Genomic DNA, 14,673 nt, shown 5'->3' on the forward strand with positions numbered 1-14,673 from the left:
CACAAGATGGCGGTTTGTGTTCTTACCCATCTGTACTGAGGAAGATCAGGTAGAACAGGTCTGGGCAGTACAACGCCATACCTCTCGCCAAGAATCCCTACTAGCATCTGGCTGCGACACACCTCCGCCAGGCACAGCTCGGTGGCCCGGGACGTTTCCTCCTCCGTCACACCCCAACGCAGTTCCACCTCCTGCAGATGGAGGCGGTGTGCCGCAGCACGGCGCCGGAGCTCCGGGAAAACGCTACGTACCAAGATGTCGCGCTCGGCGTGCATGTCTCGGAAGGTGGAGGAGATGAAAACCCGCACGCCTCGCCACCTGTAGATGGACGAGGGGGATGATCACGTAAATTAGGTAGAGCACATCCCATAGGTGTTCAGAACTTACTTCAGCTTAGGCATAGTAGGAAGTGACATGACGCTGCATGTAGGTTCAGGGTCTTTAGCTCCCTGTGGTGGTGGGATGTCATACACTTTGTCCAAGTGCTCCACGCGGTCTAGCAGCCTTGATGACCCTCGCTCAGTCACAAACCTGATCAAAAATCATAATATCAATAACAATACTGATTGAAATGCTAGTTGATGTTTTACCTCAGCATTTGTTCACTGAAGCCTGCCAGCTTCACATGGTTCCTGTTGGATGTGATGCACTGTTTGTCCCTGGAAAAAGCCCCCCAAAAGACAACATGAACTCTTGGGACAAGTAAAGATTGTTGAAGCTTTTTAGTAAGTAACATCATACCGTCCTAACATGGTGATCTCAATAAAGAGAACATTGTTGCTGGTTTCCTTCCTGTGGCTGTTTATAGCCCACTCCACCTCACTGTTGTTCCAACTCTCAGTCAGAGAAATGATGGTGTCCACCTGAAATAACACAGTTCAGCATAAAAAGGTCAAAAATGTCTTGCTAAGATGAATAATTAGGACTCATCTGATTAATGATATAACAGATCCATGTTAGAAATGTGAAGCTTGACCTGGTCGTGCAAATGTCCTGAGGACGGCACTTTTAATCCTGTCAGACAACTTTTAATTTGACCAAAACTATTGTGAATTCTCATCTGAACAAACCTTGTTTTTCTTGAGGAACTTGGGGAAGTAATGGGTGAATTCAGGCTTCTTGTCTGTCTCGTCTCCGAACGTCTGTGTGAGGACAGCAAGTCAGTGACAATCATGTGTGCATTCTTGTCTGGCATGACGTTACTACCTTGATTTGCTGCATCACACTCCTGACATTTTCTAACAGCACATCAGACTTCAGCTGGATGTGGTCGCAGTGATTCCAGTCCAGCAAGAAAATGTGCACGTCTTCGCAGCTGCTGGCCGTCATCAGAGCGAGCAAGGCGGCCACCTCCATCATCTGAAGAATGAGAAGACATCAGTGCAAGACTCAAGTGGAATCCAGAGAATAAAAGCGTCATACCGAAGGGGAGAGCTTGTCCTCTTTAGCTTTTGTCTTCTTCTTCCTTTCGCCTTCATCTTTCTCCTGCTCCTCGTCATCCCCTTGGTCTTCCCCTTTGTCTTGCTCCTCGTGTTCTTGGTCCTGCTCGTCGTCCTCTTTGTCCTGCTCCTCGTCGTCCTCTTGGTCCTGCTCCTCATCGTCCTCGTCATCCTCTTGGTCCTGCTCTTCCTCGTCGTCCTCTTGGTCCTGCTCCTCATCGTCCTCGTCATCCTCTTGGTCCTGCTCTTCCTCGTCGTCCTCGTCATCCTCTTGGTCCTGCTCTTCCTCGTCGTTGTCTTTGTTCGAGTTAGGAGGAAGGCAGAAGTCCAGTTTTTGGCTCCAGGAATAATTGTCATTAATGTTGGCGTTGAGCAAAATGACCGTGCGTCCTGGCAGGGGGGGGATGTTGTAGCGGCAAGAAATCTGCATCGCCTCCTCCAGAGCTTCCCGATAACGGTCCAACAAGTCAACAGTGTACTGCTTCTGACTGCATACACAATTAAAAAAGAATGCTATTAAAAACATTTCCTATTTGTATTTTTCATAATATTAAATTCCATTTTTATCACATTTAATTGCAAATCCAATGCTCATTGGAGGCAAAGTCATTTAACACTAAAAATGCAAGTACATAATGTTAACGATACAATACAGTAAACCCTTATTTGCCGATGTTAATTAGTTCCAAGCCTGAGCATGGTAAATTCATTTTCACAAAGTAAGAATTATTTATTACATTGAATGTTTTCATAGCTAAAGCATAAAAAACGGTCTCTGACCTTCTAAATACATAAACAACAAAACAAATGAAAACATCACTTTTAATTCAATATAATAATGCTGCTTTTTGCTGAGACCATCAGTGGCCTTGATACTAAACAGCGTGCTCTGATGGGTTACTACTGTAGTATTGATAAGTTTAGTTAATTTAGCCATTGGTATGCTTAAAACCGCCTAATCTAGGCAAAAAAAATACATAGAATACCCTTAAAAAAACAAAAACTCTCCAAAGCGTGATGAGGGACGGTATTTGTAACAGTTGTTTCACACAGTCAGGTTCCAATTATAAGATTAACTTTAACAAAAAAACTAGAGTATGCAATTTTTGGAGAAATTGCGTGTAAATGCTGAAATGCACAAGTTGAACTGAAATGCTTATGTTAGCATGCTATTAGTTAGCATGTGTCAAGCACCAAGTTGCATGACTTTGAGGTTTACACCTGCTTAAAAAATCTAAAAAAGTGCTAAATTAGCAGAAAAAAGTTAGCATGCTAATCTTGGCACGCGAGCATGCTAACAGTTAGCATGTGTCAAATATCAAGTTATATGACTCGAAGGTGCACGGCTGCAAAATTAGTCAAAAAAAGTTAGCATGCTAAAGTTGGCATACTAGCATGCTAACAATTAGCGTGTGGCAAGTACAAAGCTATATGAATATAAGGTATACGGCTGAGAAATGTGGAAGCAGTAACACTTTTTAATAGAGAATAACTGTTCAGGAAATGCGGATTGAGGAAATGAGGATTTTTTCTGAAAAAAAACCCAATAGATAGCCAAAAAATAATATACATTGTTAGAAAAGGGCCAAATAGTCCAAATAGCTCAGGTATGTCCAAAGCGCTACACGGGCGGCATTTTCCACCCACAGCTCTTTATTGACCTTCTGCATAGAAAAATTAAAATAAGATATTATTAATGGTATATTGTTAGATATTACACTAATTTTCATTATCAGCTATTAATACAAAGCTAAGATGTGGATGTTTTCTTCAGATAGCTTCGCAATTGTTTTACCGACATTGGATCAGGAGGAGATTCTATCCCCAAGCCATCAGACTGCTCAACTGCACCGCTGATTAACACTTATCACAATTGCACAAAACCGCACGCACAAGAATCACTTTACTTACCACTGTAATTACTGGACTACAATACTGTTCATTCAAAGACTGTAAATAATGTAAAAACAAGAGTATAAAGAAGTCATACTGTTCCATTACCTTTGTTCATACTACTGTCATTACTCAACTGCCAAAAGAACTGTAGACACCTTAATATTTATTACTTCCTATACTGTGTATACTGTTATACTATTTGACATTGCACTGGTACTGTATGTGACTACTGTACTTTTACTTGTACTGATACTTCTACCATAACTACTGGGACTTATTGTGTAACTTATTGTCTTGTAATTAATGTACATCAGAGGTATTCAAATTGTTGTATTTTTTGTATTTAGTGTATTAGATTCAGCAACTAGTGTTTGGATCCCACTGTATGCAATATCTGAAGAGCATGGAAAAAAGCATTTCACTGTGGTGTATTCTGCATGTGACGAATAAGACCCTTGAACCTTGATTGGTTTTAGCATACTTAGTGCACAAATCTATTAAATTTGCTGGAAAGATTTTAGACACCCAATATGTCTCGTTATTTCTATATTGTTCCATGTCACAAGGGGACAGCATTATAAAGCCCAAGTCCTTTTTTGCTGTAATTTCAGCTCAAAAAAGCACCCACACACAATGTCCTTCCTCTGCTTCATATAGCCACAATGTTGTCATACTTTGCCTTGAGGAGCTGATCCTTCTTCATGCGGTATAAACGGTAGATAAACGGCACTCCAAGCGTCACCCTCAGCCGCTTCCCGTTGGCCGTTTCCCAGTCCAGGCGACGGAAGCGTTGGCTCTTGGGGAGCTTCTTGAGGATCTCCTTCAAGATTTCGTTTTTTTTGATGGAGAATTGTTTTGGTGACGCTGATAATTAAACAGTCCACAGGTAAGTTGATTAAAAGACAGTTTCGGTACCACGTGATGGATTAGTATCTCACCCATTTGACGAAGCTCCATGATGACTTTGTAGGCAGACAGGAACCTGAAAGGAAACTGTCGGCTCTGAAGGACCGTTTTCTGTTAGCACAGAAAAAGCAGTAAAAAAAAAAAAAGTCTTATATTGGCTATACTTGACCAAAAGGATGAAAATAAGAATATCTGACCTTATTGGTAAGCCTGCTAAGGACCTTCTGGTGATGTGTCTGACTGATACCTTTACTAATCATGTTCCTCAGGTTCCTCAGCATGGCCATGAAGGGAAGAGACTTGTTGTCTGTACAGAATTCAGGAGTATATTTCAGCTCAGTGCACCCTTTATATCAGTTTTAAAACTTTGTGTGTGTTTCTGTACAGAATAAATGCGCATGTGGTTCCAATGTTTTTTTTAAGAAGCTTCCTCTTTTTAGAGACTGCTTTACAATGTCAGGTAATAATGTAATAGCTTGATATGTTTCTATTACATATTCAAATGAAACATTTACAAAGCTAATGATTATTCATTTTAATTTGCATATGTATGCTATGGTGTGTGTGTGTGTGTGTGTGTGTGTGTGTGCGTATACACTAGCACCCCCACTTCCACGCATGGAGACAAAGACAGTGGATGATTGACAAGTGTTCATTAAATTTATTTAATTCCGCTATAGATAGCTCAAAAAGTTATGGGCCGATTTTGATTAAATGTTTAGGAAATGTCATGAATGGGTGAAGAAACATTTGGCATTGTGGGGTTGATCCAGATCACCGCCTGAATTCCGCAGACAGGGCCTGGTGGAGGTCTGTGCTCTCAGAGTACTTTTCTAGTTAAAAATGAAGCAACATCTGCCATAATGAAATTCAACACCTGGGATGTAATCACCAGACACTCCATTAACTGGTGCCATGGCAGCATGGCCTGCTGATCATATCAAAAACATTGTGTCAAAAGCTATGATTTATGATCGGTTGCTTCAATAAATCGTTTAAGTAACTAAAATTTATAAAATTTGGACTGCTAGGCGTGCCCAGAACTTTAGAATGCGGACATAGTTCCCGCACTGCTGCTGCAATAGAGCGGTGGTGAATGGGTTATTTATTTAAAATGTATATTTATATTGATGCACACATTAAAAGTGAAATTTCAATGTTTATGATGTGCATTTATTACAAAAAAAGAATGAAAGTTATGGAAAGAAGCATTTTTTATGTATTGCAACTATTTTCCTTAAAGGGGAACTGCACTTTTTTGGGAATTTTGCTGATCATTCACAACCATTATGAAAGGCATGACGGATAGATTGTTTTTTTTTTAATGCATTCTAAATATTAAATAAACATAAATAAAAGTCTGCTTACAACGGAGCCAATGGGAGCTCCACTATTTCACCCATAAAATCCAATAAATACCCATTCAAAAAGCGTTGAATATTGAATATTTAACCAAGTATTAGTGACATTGTTATTAAAAGTGCTAACGCAGACAAACTATATATAGCGGTGTCATGATCACAAGCTTGCTTGCCTATGCTTACATCATCGAGTGGTCTGCTGCTTCCTCGCTCCCTGTAAGTTTATTCTAGATCATAAATCATGCATCTCACCTGCACAGAAGAAGTATTATCAGGTATTCCCACAAGTAGGTACACTTGACAGCCATTAGGACCACAAACTGATATTTGAGCTGCAGCCCATGCATATACTGCTGTTCTTGTCTTTTTAATCGTAATTTCCAAAAATGTTAAAAATGTTTAACATTGAACAAAAAAGCCAGTCAAGGCATGTTATGTAGTAGTGTTTGTCGAGCAAATCTCAAGTCCTCCAATTTGCGACTTGATTCTGACTTTAGTCAAGTCATGTGACTCAAGTACAAAAAAATCCAAATAGAAGTACCATTACACTCCTACTGTCACACTCAGCAAAATGAACTACAATGAGGTAAGAAAGAACAGAATTAATATTTTTACAGTATGTCTCATTGCGGTTAGTCACCATCATTTAATGTCAACATCCTTGCAAGACTCAAACACTGACAGGAAGTTGCATAGAAACAAACTAGAAAGGAGTGCAGACATACACCGAGGCTTCATTGGATCAGCATCTTGATTTTAAATGTGCCTCATTAAAGGTTTATGGTTTAGTCTTTATGTCCAATCTAGTGTTGTCCAAATCTGTTCACAAATCTGTGTGACCAGACCCGGTTCAAAACTTAATCAATGTGTCCACCATCTAGATTGCTGAATCCAATGTTATTTTGAAGCCATATTAAAACAACTTATTGAAGCAAAAATGCATACCAATGAGTTTCTCCCACGTAGTGGCATTGTTGCCCTGCAGACTGAGCAGACGCTCCCATGTCTCGGCCTCCTTGAGCTTCATCCTTTGTCCCGCCTTCTCACGCTCCCAAGCACCCGTCAACCCACTGCGGTTGAACGTCTTCAGGTCTGAAGGATACCTGTGAAGAAGACCCCCGCCTTGATGAAGTCACTTCATCGAGTACACCACTACATCATTTCGGAGGTTCTTACTTCCGTCCCAGCACGGCCATTACGTGCTGAGCTGGCTCTTTAATGTGAAACAGCTTGATCATCTTTTTCATGTTGAACTCACTTTGCTTCTTGTCCACCACCAACTTCTCATCCAGCTTTAGCTACACACACATTACCAACAGATAAGCGTTCCGTGCTTTCATTGCGTTTGCAAGTCAGCAAATTGTCACTCACATATTTCTCTAAAGCAGATGCATCAGACCGGAGGAGGTTGGCCCATGTTTTCAGCTCCTTCTCAGTTGGTTTCTGCAAAAGTTGATTTAAAAGAACATGGAAAACATTCATTATTGATAAGTAATTATAAATTAACCAATGATCCGATTAATTTCCTCTCCATTTCTCAGCAAATAATGCATGGGTGTTAATGACAAGAGGTGTACAATTTGATGCCAATCCAAATGTACGTCCTCAAAAAGTGACCAGAAAGTTGTTTATTCAAGTAAAGTGATTATTTAATAGGAGGCCTTTATTTGTATACATTTTTTTTACGGGTTTAGCCAAAAATGCGGCTGTTTGACGGAGAATTACTGTGGACGACACACCCTAAGAGCAGTATTTACAGATGTCTTTCCTTGGAAAACACACACAATAACACATTCTGAAATAAAAAGAACAGTGAGTGATTTTCTCTACCATTTTTTTGGATCTATTGCGGTTGTGCTTGCAGCGGTGTTTGCGCGTGTTGTACTTGGCCAGCTGATACTCGCTGAACTGTTTGAACTTGTCAGCCATGGCCTTCTTCAGACACATGGGCAGCGAGCGGCTGAAGCACTGCAAACACATCAAGCTGGGAGATCAGCCAGGAGAAAATGGCACTGCTGGTGACAGGTTGCAACGAGCTTGGCGCCGATTTACCGTCTTGTAGATCCGAATCACTTCCAACCAATCAGACGGCAGCTGGATGATGGCACAGAAGTATCTGCGGACGTGACACTTGGAGGTGGGCTGGTTGGCAGCCAGAGCCAACAGGAAGTTGGCTGTGATGCGGATGTTTAACTCCTGTCTTGCATAGAGCGCCACCTAGATGGAAGAAGCACACAATGAGTGGTGAGTTGATTTTTAATTGAATAGAAGCGTTAATTTAAAACAAATATTTATTCTAAAAACATGATGGCTCTTTGACTGCTATTTTTGGTGTATGTTTCCCTTACCTTAAGAACAAACTGGGGGTCAGACACAGAAATATCCTTGACCATGTTTATGATTCTGGTCCACAAGCCCTCCTGAGAGTCCCAGTCCTTCTGACCCGGGGGGTCGCACTTATTGACCAGGGAGCAACACACTGCATTCAGCAGGCGATACTGAGGGACAGAACATGAAAAGCACTTTGAAGCCATGATATGGCAATCATTCGAAGATGGCCATCATGTTTAGTTAACGTCAAAGTTACTGATGTGATAATCACAAAACAATATCACAGTGGTCATGTATAAATACAGCCTAATACCTCCAGGGGCATCAAAGTGGAGGAGTGAAGAGGGAAGTTATACCGGGGCCCCTAGACTTTTGTAAAGTTTGATGATTTTTTTTCCCCCTGTCATTTAAATGTGCAAGTAAATAAATATGACGTCATAAATGCTAATACAAAATAAATATAGCCGTGAAAGTTCAATAATAAGGTTGCTTGCAAATTAAGACTAACTACCTACACCCACCTCAAAAAATACAAAATTGTTCCAACTGGATAGTTGAAACCCCAGCATGGAACACGCAACACGGAAACGTCATCAAAGCTCACTTTTAAGCATTCACACACAACACCAACATTTGGAACATAGATAAGGTGATAGAAAAAAAATAATACAATAAATCTATCTGTGGCAGCATTGGAGAAAGTTATGTTTAAGTTTCACTTTTGCATCTCATTGCACATAACTGTGGTGCGTTTAAAGACCCTCGATTAAAGTTATAAACAGAGGTGTCACTTATTTTTTACAGCCAGGGGGAGACTTAACAATATTAATATACAATCATAATAATAATGATGTAATATTATGATTGATATTATTGACAAGTTTATGGGATTATTTAAAATTATATTCTGGCCACTTTATATAGAATTTGTTGGCACTTTTTTTTTTTTTAAATAAAAAAACCCTCACTTTTTTACAAACAAACCAAAATTATTTAAAAGTTTAAATACATTAAAGGGGAACAACACTTTTTCGAAATTTTAGCTATCATTCACAATACCTATGTAAGACAAGAACATATGTTTAAAAAAAAATAAAAATCATTCTAATTCATAAAATACAGCAAGTGGCTAACAATGCAGCTATGATTATGATTATGATTAATTCTTCATCCAAACAAGAAGATATAAATAATGATAAATGGGTTATACTTGTATAGCGCTTTTCTACCTTCAAGGTACTCAAAGCGCTTTGACAGTATTTCCACATTCACCCATTCACACACACATTCACACACTGATGGCGGGAGCTGCCATGCAAGGCGCTAACGAGCAGCCATCAGGAGCAAGGGGTGAAGTGTCTTGCCCAAGGACACAAAGGACGTGACTATGATGGTAGAAGGTGGGGATTGAACCCCAGTAACCTGCAACCCTCCGATTGCTGGCACAGCCACTCTACCAACTTCGCCACTGAACATCCCATCAGTCAGCATCCCAAGGAGAGCAGTAAGTGATTGTTTTATCAAGTTCATCGTTTGTATTTCTTGTTTAGCACTTAGCAATACTGTTGCATGATGCTTAGTGCTTCCCTAAAGCTGGATCGGTTTAGCACACAGCTTATAAAACGTATAAGTCATTCTCCATATACTCAGGCTCAAAAATATAAGTTTATGGATCATCATTTGTCCCAAAATAGTCTTTGTTGTCTCTTATTAAATCTGTCATGAGTAGTAGTGTTGTTGTTGAAGGGAAAAGTGAACGTTGTGATGCGTCTGTGAAATTAATATGCCGCAGTATGCTTAAAATTACTACAATGTTATTATGCATGTGCCTGTTACTACATTACATACATACTTAAAGCATGTATGTAAAACAATGATGGAGGCTTTTATAGTGCTTTACAGGCAGAATAGAGAAACTCCCATTGGCTCCATTGTTAGCTGACTTTTGCTAGCGTTTATTTAAAGTTTTTACATGTGTTTTAAGAAATTACTTTTTAACTGAGTCCATGCAGTAATTAGTTTTTTCGAGCGTGTAAACATACCAAGTGATGCATAGGGTGTATGGGTCAACAACGTTTGGATTTAGAGTGGGATGGGTGGGGCCTTCAGGTGTCTTGTGTATGGGGTCCTAGAATTTGGTGCTACGCCCCTGCATATGTCAGCGCAAAGATGAGTGAAGAGACGCCGACTGGTGCGCTTGCTGGCAAATATCGCATTAAAATAAACCCCCATGGAACTGAGATAGGCTGCAGCACCCCCCGCGATCCCAAAAGGGACAAGCGGTGAAAAATGGATGGATGGCTGGAACTTTAGATAAAATTGTTAACAAGTTTTAAACAAATACAGTGATGTGCATTCAAGCACAACACTGAAAATAACGTTCCTAATTGCATTTTGTTTCAAAATATCAGTGTCTTTTTTAAAGTTAATTTAAAGTATGCACATATGTTAAGTACTGTGATTAACCAAACGCAAAAGTGTGATTAATCCAGTGGTTCTCAAAGTGGAGGGCGGGCTCCCCTTACAATGTGTCATTTCATTTAAAAACCCAGACAAGCATCAAATAAACATACTATAAAAAGAGGAATAAATAATGTGTCTTACACCAACCCCTATGCCGACATAATAAACAAATCGCGTTGTCCTGCTCACCCACCGCGAGTCACGCCCACCGCAAGTCAGAAAGCAGAAGACACAAACTGTGCTGAATATCAGAAAGTAGCTAGCTACCCTAATTTCTAATCTCAACTCAACGTTGAGCATGACTTAAGAGTGGCAGTATCAAGCCTGTAACCCCGCTTTGAAAAAATGTACAGTGCAAATACAGGCTCATTGCAGCCACTAACGCTGTGATAAAACTTTTTGTTTTAGCAAGGTAACTGTTCATCTTTTTACCAAATGGCTGCATTTTCTTTCATTTTTTGCACAGATTGTAAAGTGAGTTTAAGATGTTTTATCTTTTTGAAAAATACATTTATGTTATGTCAATAAATCTAAACTTGACTAATTCTGTGACTATTGGGACTTTTGTTGGTGTGAGGGGGGGCCCAAATTTTTTTTTTCATCTGAAGGGGGGCCTGACAGAAAAAGTTTGAGAACCACTGGATTAATCCAACTAAAACAATTTAATCGTTTGACAGCACTCGTATTTACCTTTTTATTCTGGATCTCCTCCTCAATCTGCCGCTTCGCTCGGACCACCTCAGCAAATTCCTCATGTCTGACCACAGGTTTCTCCTCCTGGTTGCCATTGTGGTCCAGTTCTGGGATATCCGCCTCCATAGCTAAGGATGCATCCTCCTCACTTTCCTCTTCAAGCATTTGGTCATCTTCATCAGAATAATACTAGAGCCAAACACTCGGTTACAAAGAGGAAGAGAAAGCGAGAGAAGTCAGGAGAATGCTTATTTACCAGGCTCGTTTCTTCAACAGAGGACTGCTCAGCTTCAGATGTTTCATCTCCGGCGTCATCATCTTTCCTCTGTAGTCCTTCCCCCAAAGGGACGAAAGAAGGCGGCTGGGAAAAGCGAGAGAGGAGAGCACTTTGGGCCATAGAGGTGGCGAGCAGAGGGTTAGCCTGCGTCACATGGGATGAGTTGAGGAACTTGTTCTGGGTGCTGATGAGGGGCAAAGAGAGTGGGGATGACAAGAGGAGGTTGGACGAGGTGGAGGTCAGGCTGGAAGGACGCAAGGAGATGCACGAGGACGTCTTGGGTGTAAAACTCAAGAGGGAAGTCTGCGTAAGAAGCTTGTTCTCCAGACTCGGTGGAACGTAGTTGGAGGTCAAACTTGTCCCACTTGTGGCCAACCGGGGCTCCCTGGGTGCCATGTTTGTTTGCAAATTCAGCGGCTTCATTCCTGAATGGAGATAAATTGATTAACTCAACATGACAAACAGCACTAGCTGAGGAGACAAAGTGCTCAGCATTCTTGACACCTGTTTGTTCTACAATAGAGAAAGGTGTGGTGCCTCCAACAAAGCAGTCCATAAAGAGGGAACAAAGTCTGCACAGTGTATGAATGCTCAGCTTGAGCATGCTTCAGCTTCAAACTTCACACTCAAACATGATCCACAAAGAAAATATTTAGTTTAGAATGATCATCGGAATGCAGCACCTCACTAGTCCAGTACATGAGAATAACACAAAATAAAGCAGCATTCATTTATCATCTTTAGGGTACTTTATTTGATCTTAAATTGGTTTTAAATACAGATAACGCAAGGTAATGTTTTTCTCTCATTCAAGGGTGCTACTGGAAAATATTCCAAATATTTTAACATCAAATGGAAACCCTACAGAGCAGGTCTTAAATTACAAGTACTTGGGTTTTACTCTTGATCAGGAGCTTTCATTTAAAGCCCATATCAAGGTCTCTAAACTTAGGGTAAAGCTTGGTTTCTTTTTTAGAAATAAAAACTGCTTCTCTCTTAAAGTCAGAAAGAAATTGGTGACAGCGACTATCTTGCCCGTAATTGATTATGGAGACGTGCTTTATGTTAGTGCTTCATCTAAATGCCTCCAGTCCTTGGACACTGTTTTTCACTCAGCACTAAGATTTGTTACTGGCTGTCGTAGTCTCACCCACCACTGTCAACTGTATATGAAGTCAGACTTATCTTCATTGAGTGCACGCAGATACACACATTGGCTGACTATCATTCATAAGGCTCTTTTAGGTTTAATACCTCCATACTTGTGTACTCTGTTACAAAGAAAAAACAGCTCTTATGCATTACGTTCTAACAATTTGTATGTTTTAACTGTTCCCCATGTACGGACTGAATTTGGCAAAAGAGCTTTTGGCATTGCTGCCCCTATGGCATGGAATGCATTGCAGACAAAACTGAAACTCACTGAACTACTTCCATTTGGAGACTTCCGTTCTGTCCTGAGGGACAGACAGCAAGAGACTTTTGCACAGTGCCTGTGTTTTTAAAAGGTGTAAATCTTGATTGTTTTACAGTTCTCTTTTATGTATTTTAAAATGTATGTCTTAACGTATTACTTTTTTGAAACTGCTCTGTGACATGTGCTGTTGACCTCTTGACCAGGTCACCCTTGTGAAAGAGATCTTGATCTCAATGGGTTTCTTATCTGGTTAAATAAAGGTTCTAATTCTAATTTTTAAGCTGACTCAGCACCTATTCATGACATATTCACATGGCTTCACAAGAAACCTTCAATTTAACTAAATATAAACTACACTGAGATAGGTTCCAGCACCCGCCGTGACCCCGACATGGACAAGCGGTAGAAAAATGGATGGATGGATGGATGTTCCAACGAGTAACCAGCCTAGTTTGATGTGAACTACTTCAAACACTTAATCCAAAGTTTTAAAGAGCTGGAAACATCATAACATGCGATGAGGTGGCAACTACGCATGCACCTCCTGGTACCCTAGCACCCCCAAATCCCTCAAATCTAGACTCCAAACATCCCAGAACAAGCTAGTCAGATTACTTCTAGACCTCCACCCCAGATCACACCTCACTCCTACCCACTTCTCCAAAGTGGGCTGGCTCAGGGTGGAGGACAGAGTAAAACAACTTGCACTGAGCCTAGTCTATAAAATCCGCTACACCTCCCTGATACCGAAGTACATGTCAAACTACTTCCTTAACGTAAATGACCGCCATAACCACAACCCCAGAGGGAGCTCCACTAACCACGTTAAACCCAGATTCCGAACTAACAAAGGTCTTAACTCATTCTCTTTCTATGCCACATCAATATGGAATGCACTCACAACAGGTGTAAAAGAAAGGGCATCTCTATCCTCCTTCAAAACCGCACTAAAAGAACACCTCCAGGCAACTACAACCCTAAACTAACACCCTCCCTTCCACATAATACCTCTTCGGATTGTAAATAATCAAATGTAAATAATCAAATGTAGACACTTTTTCTTATACTTTCTGATCTCTCTCTCTATGTCCACTACTTGCTGTACATATCCTACCAAGTCAATCATACACTGTTTCAATGTCCATTTCTCTGATGATACAATTGTTGATGCTGATTGTTGATGACTGAAGCGTTGACACCAACCAAACCTAACCACCCCCCCCCCCCCCCCCCCCATATCCCACACCCTGGATTGTAAATAATGTAAATAATTCAATGTATATACTCTGATGATTATCTTGTGTGATGACTGTATTATGATGTTAGTATATATTTGATCGTATATATCTGTATCATGAATCCACTTAAGTGGACCCCGACTAAAACAAGTTGAAAAACTTATTTGGGTGTTACCATTTAGTGGTCAATTGTACGGAATATGTACTTCACTGTGCAACCTACTAATAAAACTTTCAATCAAATCAATCAAAACTTGTCCAGGGTGTAACCTGCCTTCCGTCCGAGTGCAGCTGGGATAGGCTCCAGCCCTCCCACGACCCCGAGAGAGACAAGCGGTAGAAAATGGATGGATTGATGTTTTTGAGCACATCTAGTAATGCTGCAATTAATCCAACTCTATTAAAGGCAATGCAGCAAAGCCTGAAGACATATTGGACCTTTCTGATTGATTGATTGAGACTTTTATTAGTAGGTTGCACAGTGAAGTACATATTCCGTACAATTGACCACTAAATGGTAACACCCGAATAAGTTTTTCAACTTGTTTAAGTCGGGGTCCACTTAAATTGATTAATGATACAGATATATACTATCATATATACTATCATCATAATACAGTCATCACACAAGATAATCATCAGGGTATATACA

General features: G+C 40.4%; 1 protein-coding gene across 1 annotated transcript in view; it reads right to left on the minus strand.

Annotated features, from left to right (window-relative positions):
* The window catches only part of tep1 (telomerase-associated protein 1), a 60,699-nt gene that overhangs the window by 43,678 nt on the left and 2,348 nt on the right, over window positions 1–14,673 (minus strand). The window contains exons 2-19 of the mRNA XM_061978977.2: window positions 11,346–11,791; window positions 11,087–11,278; window positions 7,951–8,100; window positions 7,655–7,819; window positions 7,433–7,570; window positions 6,974–7,045; window positions 6,779–6,900; window positions 6,548–6,705; window positions 4,439–4,548; window positions 4,274–4,352; window positions 4,010–4,199; window positions 1,423–1,927; window positions 1,207–1,359; window positions 1,071–1,142; window positions 742–863; window positions 591–659; window positions 388–531; window positions 27–318 (exon numbers count right to left, since the gene is read on the minus strand). Coding sequence (XP_061834961.1) covers window positions 27–318; window positions 388–531; window positions 591–659; window positions 742–863; window positions 1,071–1,142; window positions 1,207–1,359; window positions 1,423–1,927; window positions 4,010–4,199; window positions 4,274–4,352; window positions 4,439–4,548; window positions 6,548–6,705; window positions 6,779–6,900; window positions 6,974–7,045; window positions 7,433–7,570; window positions 7,655–7,819; window positions 7,951–8,100; window positions 11,087–11,278; window positions 11,346–11,791 — 3,179 coding nt within the window. The remainder of the gene's footprint in view (window positions 1–26; window positions 319–387; window positions 532–590; window positions 660–741; window positions 864–1,070; window positions 1,143–1,206; window positions 1,360–1,422; window positions 1,928–4,009; window positions 4,200–4,273; window positions 4,353–4,438; window positions 4,549–6,547; window positions 6,706–6,778; window positions 6,901–6,973; window positions 7,046–7,432; window positions 7,571–7,654; window positions 7,820–7,950; window positions 8,101–11,086; window positions 11,279–11,345; window positions 11,792–14,673) is intronic.

This window comes from Nerophis lumbriciformis, linkage group LG19 (assembly GCF_033978685.3).
Source record: "Nerophis lumbriciformis linkage group LG19, RoL_Nlum_v2.1, whole genome shotgun sequence".
Classification (NCBI taxonomy): domain Eukaryota; kingdom Metazoa; phylum Chordata; class Actinopteri; order Syngnathiformes; family Syngnathidae; genus Nerophis; species Nerophis lumbriciformis.